This window comes from Plectropomus leopardus, chromosome 13, assembly GCF_026936395.1.
Source record: "Plectropomus leopardus strain MGB_pleo_1.0 chromosome 13, ASM2693639v1, whole genome shotgun sequence".
Lineage (NCBI taxonomy): Eukaryota > Metazoa > Chordata > Actinopteri > Perciformes > Serranidae > Plectropomus > Plectropomus leopardus.
In genome coordinates this window covers 20,684,391-20,704,911 of record NC_142188.1, presented here as the reverse complement: position 1 = coordinate 20,704,911, position 20,521 = coordinate 20,684,391, and the positions used below count along the sequence as shown (strand labels likewise).

At 39.1% G+C, this 20,521-nt stretch overlaps 1 protein-coding gene across 2 annotated transcripts; it reads right to left on the bottom strand.

Annotated features, from left to right (window-relative positions):
• Positions 1-723: 723 nt before the first annotated feature.
• Positions 724-19,606, bottom strand: fam135a (family with sequence similarity 135 member A). Of its 2 annotated transcripts, XM_042501845.2 has the most exons (21): positions 19,323-19,606; positions 16,854-16,983; positions 14,990-15,069; positions 13,967-14,106; positions 13,109-13,179; positions 12,808-12,981; positions 12,346-12,472; positions 10,601-10,754; positions 9,947-10,024; positions 9,489-9,538; positions 7,567-7,725; positions 7,335-7,408; positions 6,988-7,142; positions 4,921-6,871; positions 4,649-4,809; positions 4,471-4,562; positions 4,268-4,365; positions 3,322-3,473; positions 2,900-3,010; positions 2,690-2,803; positions 724-1,861 (listed from the first exon to the last, which is right to left on the bottom strand). In XM_042501845.2, the coding sequence occupies exons 2-21, from the start codon at positions 16,928-16,930 to the stop codon at positions 1,656-1,658; spliced, it is 4,224 nt and encodes a 1,407-aa protein (XP_042357779.2). In that variant the 5' UTR covers positions 16,931-16,983; positions 19,323-19,606; the 3' UTR covers positions 724-1,655. The 2 variants fall into 2 exon arrangements, with proteins under 2 accessions (XP_042357779.2, XP_087942780.1); XM_088086654.1 differs by lacking the exon at positions 9,947-10,024.
• Positions 19,607-20,521: the final 915 nt, after the last annotated feature.

Here is a 20,521-nt window from a genome sequence, read left to right as displayed (position 1 = left end):
ATATATATATAAATAAAACATTAATGTATTCAGGGTGTCTATAGGTATCAGACACTTAATGCTTTTTAAGTCAAGAGATAGGTGTTATGTAGCAGCATGATTTTTAGAGTGAGTTAGGGTAACCAACATTTTGTCAACAGGTAAGTGCAAGTATAAAATAAAAAGACAGTATTAGGTTCACTGGTAGGTTATGGCAATTTAGACATCATAAATTCAAATCTTAGACATGACATTTAAAGACTTTTTAAAGACTTGCAGACATTTATATTAAAAAGTCCTGAGATTATACACAAGCCTGCACTATGAAAAATAATACATGGTATTATTACTGCGGTACATTACTTTAAGTATTGGAAACACTGTTGATAATAAAGGCATTTCAAGTTGAAATCTAACATTTATACACTTGAGGTTTTCAGCTAGAAGACGACACTGCCGTCTGCAGGGCAGTTTGATGAATTGCAAAAAAAGAAATCCAGACAAAATTGGTGACAATTTGAAGAAACTGCACCAAAAAAACTTTGAAAACAAATAACTATATGATAATAATTACTGATGCACGTGCTCAATCATCATAAATTCAACCCAAGAGCAGCACATTTATGTAAATCAAGATCATATCAGTAGGTGATATATAAACCCTTCAGGACTGATTCCCTGCTTTGTGTACCAAGCCCTGAACTGACGCGGCAAGAAATAAAGAAAAAAAGTCATATAACCAACTTCATAATATGCATATTTAATGGTAGAGTATGATGATATATAAACAACTTTCCAGGAAACATTTTTTAATTCCAAGCAATACTTTCCAGTTTAAACACATAATCACCAAATGATACCAACAGAATACTTTCCAATAAAACAAGTTCATATTACCAACATGTGCTTTTGCTGAATCATGATCATTGCTTAAAACCCTTATAATAAAATGTTGCTATGTTGTAGGCAAAGCTTTATTCTCCCAACACCAGTTTGGGTAAATGTTGTGCAGAATGCTGCAATGGCAAGGAACAGCATAAAGTATTAAGACCAAAGCCAAGGCTGCGAAATCTGAGCAACAATCCTATTTCAAATGCAATCTTTGCCATTAAAAATGGAAAATTGTTGATAAAAAAGTAACTTGTACAAATGACCATTTTCAGTACAAAACTTGTAAAATGTAGTTGTGGTGCAAATCAATGCAGTGTCTCTCAAAATTGGTGAAAAACATTTGCAATGGTGAGGACAGTATGTGCAGACGTGACTTGGGCCAGCTCACCAGAACAGCCATTTCATTTTTGTAGCAGCTACATTTCCAGTTCAGCATCTAATATTAATTGAATAACTTGGAGGAAAAATAATTAAAAAGTTACACTTAAATAACACTGAAAATATAGCATATGACGAAGGAAATTGTTTCCCAAACAATAAAACGAAACAATGTTTATATGATGGCAGTAGAAAAATAAAAATGTCCATATCCACTGGGATTTCATTATAAACAACATGAAATAAAAGAAATTGGGATTTTGCTCATATGTTGTTGAAAAGTGATTATATTTATTTAAAAACCAAGAGATAATCCATATACCAAGATCAGAATAAAGTTTAGATGCAGTGAGGTATTAGCGCCACATTCCTCTAGTTCTCCAACGTGTTTTGATTCTGCAACAGCTCTACTGAAAGAACTTGAGGCCTGCGACAAGGAAGAACTTCTCTAGGAAGATCTCAGAATCAAGGACGGCAATGTGGGCGGCCCGGCCGATAAGGGAGTTGGCTGTGTTGGGCAGGGCATGAATGACATCAAATCGCACTAGATTACAGTCTTTGTTCTGAAGTACTGGCAGCAGCAAGTTCTCAATCATCTCAGCATACACGGGACCTGGTATAGACAGAAAAAAGCTGAACGTATATGATCCATTTGATGTTCTTTAAGTTAAGACCCTGTGTGTGGAACTGTATGATGGTATAGCATTTACAGGGTTACCACTAATTTTCATTTCCATCATTTTTAAAGGACCCATAATTTTTTTTTCCTTCCCTCATTTTCCCAAAGTTTTTCATACATCCATGTCAAACTATCTAATGACAGAGGATTGGGGCCTTTTAAAGACTGAAAAAATTGTAGATTTCAAGAACAAATTTTTCGAAAAAGAGGTCATAATATTATGAGGAGGAAAAAACGACTAAATTCATGAAAATAAAGCTGAAAAATTGCAAGATTAATTTTTCTTCTTGTAAAATTATGAGTTGTTTCTTATTATATTACAATTTATTTTCTCAAATTACAAATTTATTCTCATAATATTTTTTTTTATACTGGAAATCTAAGGATTTTTGTTCTTTGCCATGGCCCTAATCTTAAATATTAAAAATATAGTTTCAGCTAGAGGGCATGAAGGGAGAGACATGTTTGATAAGTAACAAAACATTGTCAATAATCGATGAATATTAGAGCTACGTTACATTGTCAGCTACAGGAAATAATAATAATAATGTTACATTACGTGGCAGATTATTCATGGAAGATTACTGTAACAATTCCATTATACACAGCCAAATTGTAGACTCTTCAATATTTTAAACTAATTCAATGACTTTTCCAGGCCTGTCAAATGTGATTGTGAAATACCATGACTTTTCCAGGTTTCCCATGACCATGGGAACCCTGCATTTAGTTTGTGGACAAAATTAGTCAATCCCAACTCACCTGTTTGTTTGTCCTTTAATGCAGTTTTGCACATTTCTATTCGAGCAGAATGATAGGGGACATAGCGATCCTGCAGTGAACCCACCAGCACCACATTCTTGAAAAATTGCAGACCTTCAAAAACAGATCAATAGAAAAGTAAACTCTACAATCTCATTTTCCACAAATACAGCTGAAAATGTATTTGATATGAAAAAAAGCAAGGCTTACCAGATTTCTTGCTGAGCTTGTAGAGGAAAGTTTGGCGAGGGTCAGAGTTGTCACGGCAAGTCAGCTGCAGGAGTGACCCAGACTTTTTCCACTTCTGCATGAACCAAAGGCCTGGAAACAAACAGTTCACAGTTATTATACTGGTTCACCACAATGACAGAAAAGGAAGAAGTAGAAAATATACGAATTACTTTATTAATCCCAAGGGGGGAGATTTAATGATTTTACTCCTTTTTATTTTACACACACCAAATACCCGCAAATGCAAACACAGGGCGCATAGATTTGCTGTTGCATAGACATTTGAGTGACAGAGAGAGAATAAAACCATAGAAATCAGCATTACCTGACTGCAAGTGGCATTAATGAAATATCTGTAAATGACCAGATTTCTACAATCAGCTAAATGCTCTAAAACTTACCTGTGTTGACCAGAGCAGAGCTGTTGTACAGAGTGCCCAGATGAGGTCCAGAGAGGGAGAGGAAGGTGTGCAGCCTGCTCAGGTAACATTTAAACCTAGGCCTAGTTAGCACAGAGCGAACGATGAGGTTCCCCAAGGAATGGCCCACAAAGCTGCAAATGAAGAATACGTAGTGAACATGAAGACACCAAATAGCGTTTATATGTACATCTGTCATACCATTAGTGTAGGACGATGAAGTTTAATCGCAGAATGTTCTCCTCAGCAATCTGAGTGATAAAGTTGGCTTTAAAGGAAGAGTCCACCACAAAATCAAAAATACATATGTTTTCTCTAATCTATAGTGCAGTAACGGAAACCCCATCACTGCTAAGAAGGAAGTGTACAAATACTCATGGACGAGAGACTTGCAACAGTGAGAGATGTTTACATTAGTGACATCCTCCTCGGCTGAGCTGTAATGTTAACTAGCTCAGCTGTAGATGTATGCCTGTCTGTAGGTGTGGTCACTTAGAAAGAAAATAATTTCTTCACTAAACTGCTCAAAAACAAGGTCTGTGGACCACTCGAGTAACTAGATGATGATTTCTGGAAACAGACATTGTTGTTGAGTTTTTCAAACATATTTGTTTTGCGCTTTTAGCACCGTAAGTTGAGTGCCATCTCGTCCAACTGTACTGGAGAGACATCTCTACAGCTGATATCTCCAACACTGGAACACAGCTTTTTAGATTTTGAGGTGAACTGTGTCTTTAACACATGAAAAAAAATACACAGGTTGTTTTGATAACAAGTAAATATTTTTGCAGACTATGCTGTTGAGAAAACATACTAAAAAAAAAGCAGACTGCTATTGCATCATACAGTGTCTTGATGAATAAATACTTTTTTGTGGAAAAAAATAATCTCATATTGGTGTACATTTGGGAAAAAATAAAATGTTTACCTTATCTTTGACACTGTGAGGTTGTATATCTGAATATACTGGACTATTTCATCCAGCAATCGGTCTGTCATTGACTCAAAGTCAGCAAATGTGTCATTCTGTGAATGAAAAGAGCAGTAAATTAAATTTAAAATACAATGTTTTAAGGTACTCATTAATGCTGATATCAGATGAAAGTAGTGTCTGTGGGCTTATTTCCTCACCTGGTTCCTCTCAGACATTAGGAAGTCAATACGAGCACCAGGCAGTCCAAGCTCCAGGTAAGTCTTCACCAGTCTCAGGTCTGCACTGTTACCTGCAGCAATAAAGGGGAACAATGTAATTTTGAATACAAAAAAAAGGTACAAGGAACTATTTGCTCTGGAAGCTAAGGTTTCCTACCGTCCAGGCCGTGGACGCAGACTATGAGATGGATGCCTTCTTCACAGCTTTCATCTTCCTCCAAGCTGAAGTAGGGCACAGTGGAAGCCAGCTCAGGTACTTCACTATACAAGAACCCCGGCAGCCTGAGCTGTTTCATTTCTTCCTTGGCCTTAATGAACCTGCATAATCGTGGTTACATTGTTGAATATTAATTTATAATGTGCGAAACAGGACAAATATCTGCAAAAGTATAAAGTGGGATATGAGATAAATTATGCAAGATGACTCACGCTTTCATCTGTGGTGTGGGTGCACATTCATACCACCGCAGGCTAGAGGAAAAGGAGGTGGAGGGACAGGGAGGTCTTCCCAAGCTATACCCCACACTGCCGGAGGCGAGGTTGGAGCAGATGGGAGCTTTTGATAAATCCTTTGTTTCATGGGGATAGCCGATCCCAAGCTGCTCAAACAGAAGACTTGTCTCTGAAGCAGCTGCATCCCCAACCTCACTTCTCTCCTCATCAGCTACACCGTTAACAAAAGCATAGCCATCACTTTCCTCGTAGTAACCGTTCTCGATCATCTCATGCTCTGTCTCGTCCTCGTCCTCCTCGACCTGTGGTGCTGCCTGGATTCCCAGTGTGACAGCAGATGTTTCTACAGGGCTGATCTCAGACACATCAGTGCTAGAGCATGAGCCAAAGTAGTTTTCTACCATCCCACGTTTTACCAGGTCAGTGCTACTGGTGGCAGAGTTACTGGAAGGGCAGGCGGTGTGGGGTTCACTACGGGATTCTTTAACAGCCCCAGAGCCAGCTGCTGCCTCTAGTCCAAATTCAGAAATACCTATAAATTTGGGCTCTGTTTCCGAGTCAAAGGCAGGTTTTACAAGTTGGGAATCACCTGCAACAGAGTCTGAGGTGCAGGCTACATCAGTGGCAGGTCTGTTAGTGATATCCCCAGAGAAAATTACACTCTGCTCCTGCACCAAAACACTGGACTTCCTGCCTCTTCCTTCAGCGCCACTGGAGCCCCTGGAGGAACCTTCACCCTCATCATCTGAAGGCAAGGAGTTGATCGAAGTGAGAGATGACTGGACACCACTGACAGCACTGGTATTTTCTGGGCAAAGAATGTCTGTTGCCCCACCGGGCTTTTGTGCTGAGCATTGCTGAACAGTTCGGGGTGCAGGACTCAGGAGGGGCCTCTCAGGCTGAAGGGCAGGAACACCTGATTCAGCAATGCCTAGTCCTGGCCAAGACTGAAATCCTGGAACAAGCTGAGTGGCGAAGGAGCTGGGCTCACTTTCAATGCCCGAGTCTGAGAGGCGAGACGAGGCACTGGGGGCTCCTCCATCGGGCATCCTGATACAATCACTCTTAACCTGTACTGAGACCACAGAGGACTGACTACGCTGTACTGCCTCTTTACCTGGCCTTTCAAACACAGAGTCCACCACAGACTGTTTTGAGTCACAGAGGTCCGTCTGCGTGATCTCAGGAGTATTACTGCTTAGAGTTCCATCAGTCCGACATGGTAGAAGAACCGTTACTTTGTCCCCTTGGTAAGGATCCTTGTTACTGGGTTTCACCTCAATTTGCTTCAGCCCAGAAGACCACTGTGGCAGCTTTTGACCACCGTGGTCAACTTGCTCATCTTTGTAAAGTGGTTGGTTGCATGTAGCAATAACCCCAGTACCTGCCTGAGGATTATTCTGTGCGTCCAAGTTTGTAGGCTTTTTGAAAAAACTTTTCTGACAAGCAGCAGCAGTTTTACGTTCATCTGCAATGGAATCAACAGCACTGTTTCCACAATGTGCTGTTGTGGCACCAGAGTCAAAAACTAAATTTGCATTAGTCCTTAAATAACTACTTGAGTCCCTCTGCAAGAAATCTCGTTCCTCCTCTTGGTTTAGGGGAGCTTCCCCCTCCTTGTGCTTTGCGTCGCCATAAGGAGCTTTGAGGTTCTTATAGCCCACCAGCACTACAGAGTCCTTGGAGCCCTGTCTAATCAGCTTCTTGGAGTTCTCAGTCTTTGAATTTTTCTTCAGTTTGACTGACTTGCCTTTGGATTTAGGCGGTGGATCAAAGCTGTCTGGCCAGGTGTTATCCATAGGGGCACACCGGGACTCAGGTATGGGGCTGGCTGCTGCACTGCACTCCTTGGAGCTTGCCTTGTCCGTTTTGCTGGATACCGAACCAGTTCTTGAATTGTGCATGCCCAGCCAGGGTCCATCGCGATCTTCCAAATCAAACCAAGTTGAACATAAAAAAGGCAACAAAAAAACACATTTGGATTAAAACTTGCTTAAGCCGACCAACTGTATATCTAGTTGGGTGGCATACACTATTACTGACCTTCAGTGATAGAATCCAGGTATCTGTCCTCAAAGATGATTGGCAGGGAGCTAACGTCACCATCTAGGTCTGCACATTCCACTGGAAGTGGAGGCAAAGACAGGAAGTAGCTGGAGCTTTTGATTGCATTAGTCATCTGCTGGTGACTGTGAGCACTGGTTGAGGAGGAGGGGGAGGGAGGAAATGAGATAGTAAGAGTCAGTCAGAGCAAAAAAAAAAAAAAAAAAAGTCTGGTTTTTCCATACTTGGGCTATAGTATTTCAGACAAGTAGGTGCTGGCTCAGGCTTGACAACTGCATCACTACAGTATATTTCACAATCAGGACAAACATGCCACTGCAACTTACTGTAGTTCCTGATAAGCTAGTGCAGACTGTCTTGGATGTTCGAGACAATAGAAAGCCTCCGCAAACCGCCTTACCTGTAATACCAAGACATAACAGAGTAAACTTTCGAGATTTAGCATGACCCAAAGGACTGAGTATAGTTATGGATCAATATTCAAGATAATTATCATAATTCAAAAGCAAACTAGTCAGATATTTCAATTGATAGATCATTTAAGAAGTTGGGACTCACTCTTAGTGTATGGTGCTCCATAGCTAGTAGGGCAGCAACATGCTCCTGCAGGGACACCACCTCCAGGAATTGTCCCCAGAGCGCCATGAGCAGAGAGCAGAGCTGAGCCAAGTTCATATTTACCAGTTCTGCCAGCTCGTCTGGGGACTCTGCTTTTTGCTAAAAGTAAAACGACATATGTCACCCACCAGAGGGCTAAAGTGAGCATACATCAGCATTGTAAAAAGAACAATTGCATGCAGTTTTCTGCAGGAAGACTTGACTTACAGGAAATAAAACAGAGTAAAACAGATTCTAATATTTCTTGACTGTCAACTTATCAGACATTAAAAAAAATAAAATCAATCACATATCATTTTCCCCTGTGGTGAGTTGTTACCTCAGTCACAAAAAACACATTATAAATGTACATCATGGACCTCTTAATCCTCAAAAACCCTAGAGTACTTTGCATCCTTTACTATTGCAGTTCATTGTTCAGCTCTCGTAATTAGACCATTGTGATTTTTCAAGTAGCTTTTTATGCACTGCTGACAAAAAAAGAATATTGTCCAATCCTATAAAAAAACACTTCAAGTTGTATAAAAAAGGCAAGCTAATCTAATTCCATTCCTGTCTGTCTCTTTCCTACTTTCACCGGATATCTAATATGAAATACTATATTTAGAGACAGAGTGCTATACACTGAAACATACAAGAGGCACTTGACCTGCATATTGTATCACCATCATCTACAGAAAGAGCCAACCTATCAGGACTTGAGTGTGGTTATCTCACCTACACAACTGTGAAATGTTTCAGAGACTTGTTTTAAATTCTATTCTACCGACTGAGCTCTTGTCAGTCTGCTCACAAATTTTCTATCAGCACAGACAATTCAGTCACATCTCTTCCCCATAATTTACTGACACACCTTCATTCATCTGACAGCTATAAAGGATTCTCACCACTGACTCCAGCTGAGCTTTCTGGTGTAAATCTGCATCACTTTGTAATGAAAATAATTTAGCTTTAATATCCACCAAATCTATACCCGTTGATGAAATAAAAACTACAAAGTACATTTTATTCCCTGCTTCTCTTAGCTTTCTTGGCTTAATCATGTTTATGCTCCTCTTATATGCAGCATCAGACCAAGTTTGCATTTATAATACAATTTGCTTCAACCCTAAAGTCACAGTTATAAACTGCCCAAACATTAAATAGAATCTAAGATTCCTGATACACTCATGCACACCCTTACTAATCTTACTTCTACTTCTGCCATATACAAAATGCAAGATGACTGCACACATTCAAAATGTAGTGACTACAGGGAACAATCTAAAAGTTGCTGAGATTCAGAAATACGTTTAAGTAAATTCATTAATAAAAAGGTATCAAATTATTATAATGTGTACAAACTTGTACTCAAAATAATCACAGCGATCAAAACAAAGTGTGGACAACAAAAAATATGGCGATCCATTTACCCTCTCTACAATAAACCCGACACTAGTGAGAAGCTGATACTCATATAGATTATGAATGTCACCACCCATATCCATGTGAGCCAATCTCCCAATAACCGTAATCATGAAATTAATAAATAATAATATCCCAAAACACTGACAAAAACATGTAAAAATATCAAAATATTAACCATTGCAAATCCTATTAACATTACAAAATTCTCTCCTTTCTAAATTAATTCATGGCTGCTGCACCAATACATCAGGACTCCACAACTTGCTGTCATGGTGAAACATTAATCCAATGAAAGATTTTTTTACTTTTCAAACAGCTTTTATATGGCTCTTTGCCATATTTCCAGTTAACCCCTTCTGCCTCATAAAACAAGCACTAGCGTTGTGCCAAACATCTTCTTCCTCTAAATGTTTTGCATTATTACCTTTTGATTAACAATGTGAGACACATCTTACCTTCACTTGTTCGCATAACTCAGCTAGACGGGCCTCTAAGTCGAGTTGTTCTGAGGAGGCAGAGGAACAGCATTACTAAGATACACTTTTAAAATGTATCTTTTTAATTGTACATGATGTTTTTAGAAGAGCCTGTGATGAAGAATAAGAAAGTGGTGTTAGAGTTGAACAGCACTAGTGTCAGAAAGTGTTTTTTAGAAGACCAGCGACTACAAATTCTACAGTACCACTGTGTTATGAGACTCTCTGACCGATGCCGAGTTATAAAGATGGAAAGAAAGATTAGGTATACTGTACACAGTTGTGAAAAGATGGCATGACAGCAGATTAAGTATAACATCTCTGGAACGTGGTACGTAGAGAGGACACGATGTTTTCTACAAGAAGGAAACTGGAGCAAAGAGGAAAAAAAGAGAGAAAGGCAGGCTGATTGAGATACTGTAAGGGTCGGGACATACCTATGTAGACGTGCCTTTGACTTCGGGGATAGGGTCTTCTGAGTACTCTCTCATATAGGACTTGCATGCTGGGTTTGGCTAGTAAGATTGCACATATAGGCATATTTAACTCTTTGATTATTTGGTCCTCTAGGATGGGTTAATATCTATCCTCTTGTGTGGGTTAGATTTAATGAACCATACCTATAACGATGAGTTGTGTTTAGGAGCTGTTACAATTTGGCTTCAGTCTACTGGTTAACAGACTTATAAATGAGTGCAAGTATGATTTTGTAAATATAATGAACTAAGATTAGTTAACCACAGTTAGATTCCTAAGCTGAATTAGTGGGTTGCTGGTTGTGTAGTTTAAAGGGCAGAATATGTCAATGTGTTGGGAATCAGATGAAATGCCATGACAACTTGCAAACTTGCAACATACAACAAACACCAAAGCTGAAAAGACAAAACAATGAAAATCCATCCAAAGCAAAAATGAATCAGAAACTACCGTATTGTATAACCTTGAGATTACTCGCTTCCCAGAGCTCGAGTTAAAAATAATAACAATAGTGTGCAGAGGCATATTTGAATAAGCCTTGGATGTCATTTCTTTACTATCTGTTGTAACCCCACACTCTGACATGAGCTGATGTGACCCACAGTGCAGTATACCTAGTTCCATACGATGGGACGAGGGCAGGTCCTTTGTGATAGAGGTGAAGTAGTCAAAGAGGCCCTGGTAAGCTAGTAGAAGATTAGAGCAGAGGTTGTGGTGCAGACTGAAGGCATGCTGCAGACAGTGGTCAGACACCAGGAATGTCCTGCCCTAGAGGATCACAAGGGACACAGAGAAGAGGGTATAGATGATTTAATTCTGTAAACAACATTACTGATGTTCTTAATATTCAGCACTTGTAAACATTTGGTCTGTAGTCACTGTCAGGGGAAAACACAATACCATTATCTGAAATGCTTTTGCCAATTTTAAATTCAGAGATCTTTTTTATTAATGTGTTCTATTGCTGTCATTTTTTAAATTAAGAATATTACAGAGTAACATAACAATAAATGTGCCAATGTGCATTTTAAGTTTTTATACAAAGACAAGAGGAATGTTAATGAGTAACATTTATGTCATACGTATAAAGGAAATTTTAAGAAAGTGAGAAAACACAAAACTAAACTAAACAAAAGACAACAATGTGTTCTACATTAATTCTACACAGCCAGTGGCCACAAACAGAGAGTAGTGGGACTGCACATTATTGAAAGTGCAATATTCAAATTGCAAGGGCAATTTTTCTATTAGGGAAATGTATGACAATATGCCATTATTAATGAATTATTACTTGTGTGGTGTGTCAGAGATGCCCCTGCCTACTAAGCAAATACCTGATGTAAGGGAGCAGGCACTAGTACAAATCTCATCATGTTTTTTATATTTTTTAAGTGAACATGAAATGCAGAAATTACCAATCCCACTAACATCACCACTCATATCAAAATCACATTTGTCAAAAAAAATGCAACATGATTCTCCTTTTTTGCATGTAATATCAAGTTAATGAATGAATGAACACATGATTCTGCATGATGATTTCAACACTGACCAATAGCAGTAATAATACCACTATATAGAAAGGCAAATGGTAAAACAATTATATTACCCTGGTATTAGTAATCACAACAGGCCTTTAAATCACAGCAGATTAGCCTGCCAGTTACTTTTAATTTTGTCTGCAAAATCTGTGTGGCAATACTTCATAGTGGCTTCTGCACAGATATCTGTAGTGAAGTGAATAGTGGTCAATGTGTTGTTATTCAGAAGCTGCCCATTAGTTATGCATCAATGACTGATTAGGGGCATCGCCTGAATGACTCTGCTACATTCATACTCCTGCATCTCAGGGGCAGCTTTAGCTGGCCACCTTCCTCTGTCAGCGGAGGCCAATTACTCCTGGCCAAATCTGACATTGGTCTGATAGTTTCCTCTTCGTTTGTCCTATCTGCCAACAGCCTCACATAACACCCCATGCTTCAAATCTAATGAATGTAACACACTATTCTACCTGAGGGGAAGACCTGTTAAATATGAGTCCGCAGCCATGTCCATATAATAATCAAAGCCTGTATTACTGGCAGGCAGCCTTGCTTAAACAATACATTCAGGGTTCTTTTTATCCTTTCAGCTTTTTTATCCTTCATAAACGGAAAACAACCCCAGTTCCGCAGCTTATCTTGGCAACCATTTCCTCTTTATCAAGTGCTTAATTTAGCCTTTTGTAATGCTGTAACCCTTGTGAGACAATACAAGGGTGGCATCTTTCTGACTTTCACAACAGCTCAGCGATAGTGGAATGAACAAATTAAAAAGATTTCCAACACCATTGTTCTTGCAATAAATGAAACCCACTTACATCTGGTGATACTTGCTTGACGTGACTGCTGCCAAACACCACGCTTTCCAGAGGTGGGATGACTGAGTCTTTGCTCTGCGGTGGAGCGTTGCGGTTAAGCCATGTAGTTTTCACAGGTCGAGGCAAACTAGGTAAACACACACATATATCATACTCAGCCAACAACCAAAAGAATTTAATTGGACACTTCTAATGAGCCTTTTTACTTCTCATCCACTGTTGTTTATAAATCAAGTGAAATTAAAAAGCTATGCTGTTAATTTCAACTGTATGTTGAATTGGTTTGGGGGAGTATGTAAAAAGGTTTGTGTTATAATTTACTGCAAACAACAATAGTAAATAACATGATGGAGATTTATGAAAAAGCTGCAACACGTGTGCATGATTGTATAACTGTTTAGTACAACAGATGGCCCCCTTCTGTGAGTGTTCATATTGTCTTGTGTTAGGCAGCAGTCTGACCTGATAAGGGGCTGATGTAATGCCACAAGGGAGGCATGGATGGCTACAGAGATGACAGACAGGTGGAAGTAGTCAAACATGACATTGACGTGTTGGTGGATGCCTCGCTGAAGGCTAAAGTGCAAACGAAGTGTGCGGCCACTAATATTCTGTAGAGAGCTTGGATCATCTGGCCTGTGGAGATAAAATAAGAGAGATACAGAGGACGATATTACTTACTCATTTGTTTTAAGAGATCCAAATATCAGATCTACAGAAACTAACATAAGTACATGCAGTAAAAAAATGTTGCAACACCTACGTGTAATCACCATCTGTGAAATATAAATCCAAGAAGAGCTGGAAATCCATATCATTGAGGGATTCTTCCACCTGAGAATATTGAAAAACAGTGGAGACAGTTAGAGCCAGTGTGTGAAAGCAAGTGATGTCCTTAGTCCATCTGCAAGATCTGTACATCGTCATTCAGGGTGTTTTTTTATTTGATGGTATCAGCTCTAATAAGCTGGATACACTTTAAAGCCTTTGGTTGTTGTAATCCATTACCCTAAGGACACATCAGATGTCAAAAACACTCTTATGTGCCCTGTTAGAACAGTTGTACAAGGCCTTGCAAACAAGCTAACTGTGTGGTGTAAATAAAATACTGAGCAGAAGCAATTTGGACAAAGATATTGATTGTGACAGCTATGGTGCTTTGGGATGATAAGAAAAAAAAATGTTGCAGGTCCATCATGCTTTTATATAGTACTGCCTTTGGTTTGAGACAGCATCTGTGACATTTTGCAGGTGCATCATTCTTCAAATGTACAGCTTTTGGTAAAAGACAGCATCAGAACTTCAAAATTGTGTTCATGTGGGTGTTAAAGGCAGACTGCCCTAATATCCCAAGACAAAAGGTTCCACACCAACTCCTTTCTCTATTTATTTTAACAAAACACAATAGTAAACATCATAGAAAACCACTGCAGAAAACAAGGGGCAATATTCAGCTGTCAATCGAACTTTTGTAAATCATATTGGCTTTTAATGTGTACTTTACACCAGGTGGGCAGATTAAGTGGCATTATATAGAAAAATATAAGATTGGGACACAATACATGGGGGGCAAAAACAGAAATTCCCTAGTAAAAGCACCATCTTTCTTTCTTAAACTTACCTTCTTCTCATCCAGCAGCATCATCACTTTGAAGAGGAGGACGTCATTGACCACCACCTCTTCATTCTTGTACAGGATTTGGAAAGTTTTGCTGCAGATGACATCGTCTTGGACTGAAGCAGGAAATGCCAGATCAGAGCCTAAACAAAAACCACAATGGTTAAATTATGCATTTATGAAAAGTAATGATTTGAGCATCTACAGCCGACCTCTATGCTTTAGAATTGTTCAGTATAAAGATTAGACACATGATCTGGTGCTGTGACCACGCAGACAATCAAATGCATATCAGAATATCAAGTGTTATTACACATAGCTGACAGCTCAAAGATGGAGAAAACATCTAGATGGACTTTTCAGATCATACATAAATAAGATTTTAAATGAGCTAACCTACAAGTAATTCATATTCTTTTTAAGCTGAGCCAGGAATTATCAGGTGATGTCTGTCTTATTAGGTCTGGATTGAAGATGAAAGCGCAGTGAAATGCTGTTTCACCATGTAATGGAGAATAAAACATTTAAGCACTGGAATTACACTCTCTCTTGATGATCCTGTATAATTATGAAACAAAGAACTGAGTGCTTTGTGTGAAAGAAGCAGAGCAGGTCTCCAAGCAAGGGGGCGAAGCACATGCACTAAGCCTTGGAGAAAAACTGAGAACAAGGAGAGGCCTGTGAAATAAGCCACAGCTCTACCAGCTCCCTGCTAACAAAACAATAAGTAAACCAAATCTGCAAAAACTACTTTATGTCCCCTGAAACAGTGATATCTTAAAAATGAAATGGAATAAATTCATCAATGTTTGTCGACCTGAAGCATTGGTATGACTTAATTAGAGTCATCTGAGCATAGCGGAAAACAACCAATCTCAGCAAGTTTCTGTACTGCAGGTTCTGTATGCATACTGCAGGTTACCAAAATAATACCTTAATGGCTTTAACAGGAGAAATCAAGGGAAAGGTTGACTAACTGAATCGACAAAGGGTAAAATACAGAAAAGACAGAAAAAACTTATTTACCTCCCGGGTGAAGCAGACTGGTCTCAACTTTGTGTGGGACCCGAGGTGGCACCTTCAGACCAGCTCGAATCTGGTAGAACCTGAAAAAGCAAACATGTTTTGTATTAGCTCGGTCCGCAGCATCATTAGCTGCTTGGTGAAAGGGGAACAAACCGCACAGGTTAGCCACAAGTGCCTGAACTTGTAAAAGGACACTACACCTTTCATGAATAAATAATGAACACTTTCTTTTGCAGTCACTCATGTAGTAAACCTGAGCTCTTAAAGCACTGATGAGCCAGGAGCATAGAGCTGCAGTTTCATCTCAGCAAAGTGTCATTTCACTGCTATTGTAATAAAAACAAGAATTTCCAGATGTAACACTGGGAATCACATATATTTTTAGGGGGATCTTATTCGTAACTGACAGTATGCCAGGGACGTATAGGACACAACACAGTGTCAAAACCACAACTGTACCAGGGAGCACAAAGTGACAAATTAATTCATTTGGGAAATCTGGGTTGTAGCTTGTTCCCTGCTGAAGATCATAAAAGCCAATAATGGACAGATACACAGTTCATTTATGTGATTATGAAAGACATTTTTTTTTGGTCAAGTATAAAAGGGGAAAAGACCAGTCATTGTTGACAGTTAATGTGGTTGACTGAAGCAATAAATTGCTCAGTGCATGCTGTAGCTGAACTGCTGCAGAATTGGTTGTTCTTCTGCCTCCATCATCATCATTTGACGGGTTAGGGTTGACAGTGATGTAGTTGGATGCAAGAAGAGCTAAAGATTGGATTTTGCCTCCAGGTAACATGCTCTAGATGCTACTCAAAAACAGAACTTCCTTGTTCTCTTTGCTTGTTTTACAAACTATCTGTTTCCAACAGCAAAAATGGCAACCCAAAATGTGACTACAGAGGATGTTATGGATGAGGTGTTTTGGCTGACTTGGATATTCAGCTGTATTTATTCCAGTCAGAGTAAATGTTATGGTCAAAGAAATGCGGCAAGGAGAAGCCAAGGCTGCAGCTTTAGTGCCAGAGGATATGGCCAGCGGCGACCCTCCAGAACCTGGAGCTGCCGCAAGCAAACAGTGACTGGTGGTGCCTTCGCTCAAATTGCCCTTTGATGCCACCAGATACAAAATCATTCTGCTGCAATGAATTTTAGCGTGGGCAGTTCACCAACTCCAATCCAGAGAGAGAGCCTCTGTATTGGTTTCTGCATTACTATGCATAAAAGTTTTACTCTTCATTTGGACAGAGGAGTGCTGGAGGCCTTCAGGATCCCGAAGATACAATGGAAAAAAAATAAAAGACACACAGAGCTAAGGGGGCAGACCACTGAGTGAGTATTTTATTCATCTTTTGCTATTGTAAGCTATATTGTTGATTTACCTCTTCACAAAATGCTAAGAGTAGTTTTAGGTGGGGTTTTATTGTGAAAGGTAAAAAATAAGGAGTGAAGCGATAACATGCTGCTATGGACTATATAAAAAATAATACAGAGTTGTCGTTTTGGTTCATACTGGTTCAGACAACAGAGCCTCTATCTTATTGTTGCCTGCAGAAGTAAGGTGCAATTCAAAAACCTTGGCTTCACTATAATTTGACCAACAAAGTAGGCTAGAGATAGTTGGGGGTCAGGAGCTTGCATACAATACATCCTGGTAGTTGTAGGCACTGCTGGAATTGCTCTGCAAGCAGGAGAACTCAGCCTTCTTGGTCAATACAGCACTGAGGAATTTATCACATCAACCATCAACGGTAATTGGACATGCTCATTAAAAGTGGTGAATTTCCTGTTTAATAAATTGCTTCCTGCTGAAAATGCATGCAAAAAAAGCAGGACATTATGAAGAGACAACGAGACTCACCCTCTCTGGAACAGGTCCACATTGTAGAACTTGTGGAGTTCCACAGAGAACTCCACTGTGGCCTGGACTTCAGTCATCTTGGTCTCTATCGGCAGAGGTGCCTTACGTCATCTGGGATACACCTGTAGGCCTACAGGCAGAGGTGATCGAATTAGTCATTTCAACTTGAGCACTCTTTAAAAGAATATATCAGATTTTGTTAAAACTTTCTTTCCACTTGGTCAAAATACATTATTTCCAAGCCTACTTATCTTTAAAAAAATCTGAAGCCAACAAATTAAAGAAAACCTCTGCAGTAGTCAGACAGTCACAATATCAAGTTTAAGAATATGTAAGACCTGGGCGATGGTCAAATTTATGAAGACTTATAGCTTGGGCACAAGATCTACATTTGGAACAGGAGGCATCCTCTGTCCTCTGGGCCTGATTAGTTAACAGCCCCTACAGTTATAGCATTAGTATGACAGAGTAAGGGAAAATACTATGAATACACATAGCAAAAATAGGCCTGAAATAAAATATTGCCAATTGGTAGTGTTAGAAATAAACGCAGACATCCTGGTCATTCAATGCAATCATTTTTAACTCAAGATTTATTTAGACCTATTAAAGGAAAGGGCATGTAGTTGTTTTTGGCCATAGTGGTGGCAAAATAAAACTGGCAAAAACAATTATACAGACGGTCCCTAAATTAGTCATGTATGAAATGAATAAATCATCCACTGGGAGAACGCAGGTCATTGTGCCCATGCCAGTGAAAACCAATATGAGACACAAACAGCCAGCATGAATTTGACCTGGCTGACACAGATGCCTATGTTATTATCCAAATATACATCCCTTTCTGGAAGAGGGGATCTTTAAAAGCTAGTTAAAAACAAAATTAACCTACACATGACAGAGGACATACAAGGACAACAGCAGTTGAATGAATAAATTGTTTAAGTACAACCTCTACAATAGACAGTGTCTGCTTTCAACTCAATCAACTCAGCAGCAAAGTAATCTAAAGGAGCAAGTTTACATTTGGGGTTAAAATCACTGATTTGTGATCCTCTTAAGGTCTGATGTTTAGTTTAGTGGTTGTCAGAGCAACTGGTTTATCAGGTTTATTAGTCTTAGAGCATTGGATCAAGATGTAACACTGCACTTATGTAAAGGCTATTAATATTGATATTATATTAGGGTGTAGAAAGGCGTTGACTGTTAGGAATGCTGAAATGCTGCTGCCAATAAACCAAGTGACCTGTAAATGCAAGCTGTACGTAGCTGATGGAGATACCCTCAAATGTTTGTTCATAAAATTCATCCACAACTGCTGGTGGACGAAGTGCCCGAAAGCCATACTTGTAAGCCATACTGGTAAGATACAGATATCTTACCAGATCTTACCAGAAAGACTTTGGTAGAAGTTAAAGTCGCCTATTAGAATATTACTTAAGTAAAAGTCTTAAGGTATCTGATATTTACTTTACCTCAGTATCAAAAGTAATCTTATAACATTAAATATACTTTAGTGTTGAAAATAAAAGATAAAAGTACAAGTACATTCTGTTAAACAAAAAGCACTCCGAATTTCGATAATTAGGAAGTTTGTTTCTTCATAAAATACACCACCTTACAAATGGAGCCTACATTACACTTAAAGAAAAACAAGGTTTTTTTAACATTTGAAAGGATTTAAAGAACAAAATCCAGTTTTTCCTTCATTTCCTCCCATTTATTCATTCATCTGTCCCTCCCCTCCTCCCCTGTTTTGTAGTAAGTAACTTAAGTGCTTAGGGGAAACGTAGGGGAGTAAAAGTAAACATCTTATTTTAAATTTAGTAAAGGTTGAGAGACACATAAATACTCAAAATCCCCCAAAATATCTGTCCTGTAAGTATTATAATTTTGTTATATTACAGCACTGGCCACAACCAAACAAAGTGCCTCATTTCCCTAAACAAACTCCGGCAATTACTGATAGGCAAGTGTAACCGACATAAAAGACAATTCAGGTTAACAACCCACATAAACATATACCCATATAAAATATATATATATGCAGAGGCCTTAGCATACATCGGCTGATGGTTTCCTCTCTTTAAGAGAGCGACCTTCGTTGTTAAAACCGCAAACTAAAACAGACCAGGTTAGAAATAGCTGTTGAAGTTACGTCTGAGCTCTTCGGTTTTGGTGTTATTGAGGTTACTACAGTGACTGAGGTGGTGAAGGTGCTTGCTAGTGGGCACAATCACGGCTGTCTTTTAGTTTAACGTTACAGGTGGGAAGCTATCAAAACAACATTTTTCCAAGGGCCCACAAAACGTCAGAAACGATCTCACAAACACATAACATAGCACAAGTGAACACAGCAAAAGCCCAAAACTCTCACTTGATAGCCAGTTAGCTCACGGTAACAGTTAGCGTAACGTTAGCCACCCACCGAGCAGTTGTCACCGGGTCCAGCATTAGCGAGCTACTCACCATTGCGTTGGCAAGCTAACATTAGCTAGCTAACCAACGTTAGCTCCAAATTCAGTCTTCTCGTCGTCCTTTTTGTCGGTGAGTTGCTGACACTTCGGCGCTGACTCTTCCCCCTCCTAGTCTGGCTAACGTTACAGGAGAAACGCCCCTAAAATGCTACACAGAGCGGACTGGCCATGTATCTCTCAAGGCAGTGGTGTTTGTTAGCCATCGAGCTAACTGTGCTCAATCTGAAGAGCTGACAGCAGGCGCTGCTCCACCTGCACACTCACCAACATTTAACTGCGCGTTACTGCACATACCAAAGACGCAGTTGACGCGCATGCAAACTTGATATCTGTGAACGGAACATTGTATATATAATAATAAAAAATATATTATAATGATTATTGTTCTTATTGGGTAGGAATGGATGGATACATAAGTGATTGAGATAATCATTTTAGTTCAGTTTAACACAGACACACACACACACACACACACACACACACACACACACACACACACACACACAGGACTTGGGACATTTTACAAACAGAATCAGACAATCTGCTGCCCACACATTTTTGACACTACACAAAAAATTCCACACACTGTTATTCAGGATGTCACCTCTCTCACGGTATATAATAAAACTGATTTATATTTCATTAAGGAAACTGCAATCAACTGCTGGGTCTGTAAGCTGTCTGGCTGTGTACGCAAAGGTGTCTGTAATATGACTACTACATGACACTGTTGCTGCTGGTGTAATTGGTAGGCTCAATAACAATTCACATTTAAATCAGCAATTCTGTGTTGCATCAGCTCTTCGAACACTGTTAAATATCCCACAGTATTGGTATTATTCAGCTTTTCAGTAACATTCATACTATCTAGACCTATTTCCACTTTTTCAACTATTCTTGTCACTTTACCTTGTTCTTATACAGTTTGATCCTCTTTCCACCATAAATTAGCTATCAGATGTTAAAACTAATCCTTCGATGTGCTTAAAGTAAAAAGTAAAAAGTTGAAGACAAAATCCTGGAGTTGTGTGAGTGGTTTTGATGAAATATGGCCATTTTACATTTGGTTATGTTTCTTTTTTTAAATGACAGATGTGATTTTCATGCATGATGTGTCAAGGACCATTTCTGGCAATGATAAATGGGGTAATTTTGGTGATTTTCAAAGAAAACACACCCCCTTTCCCTCTA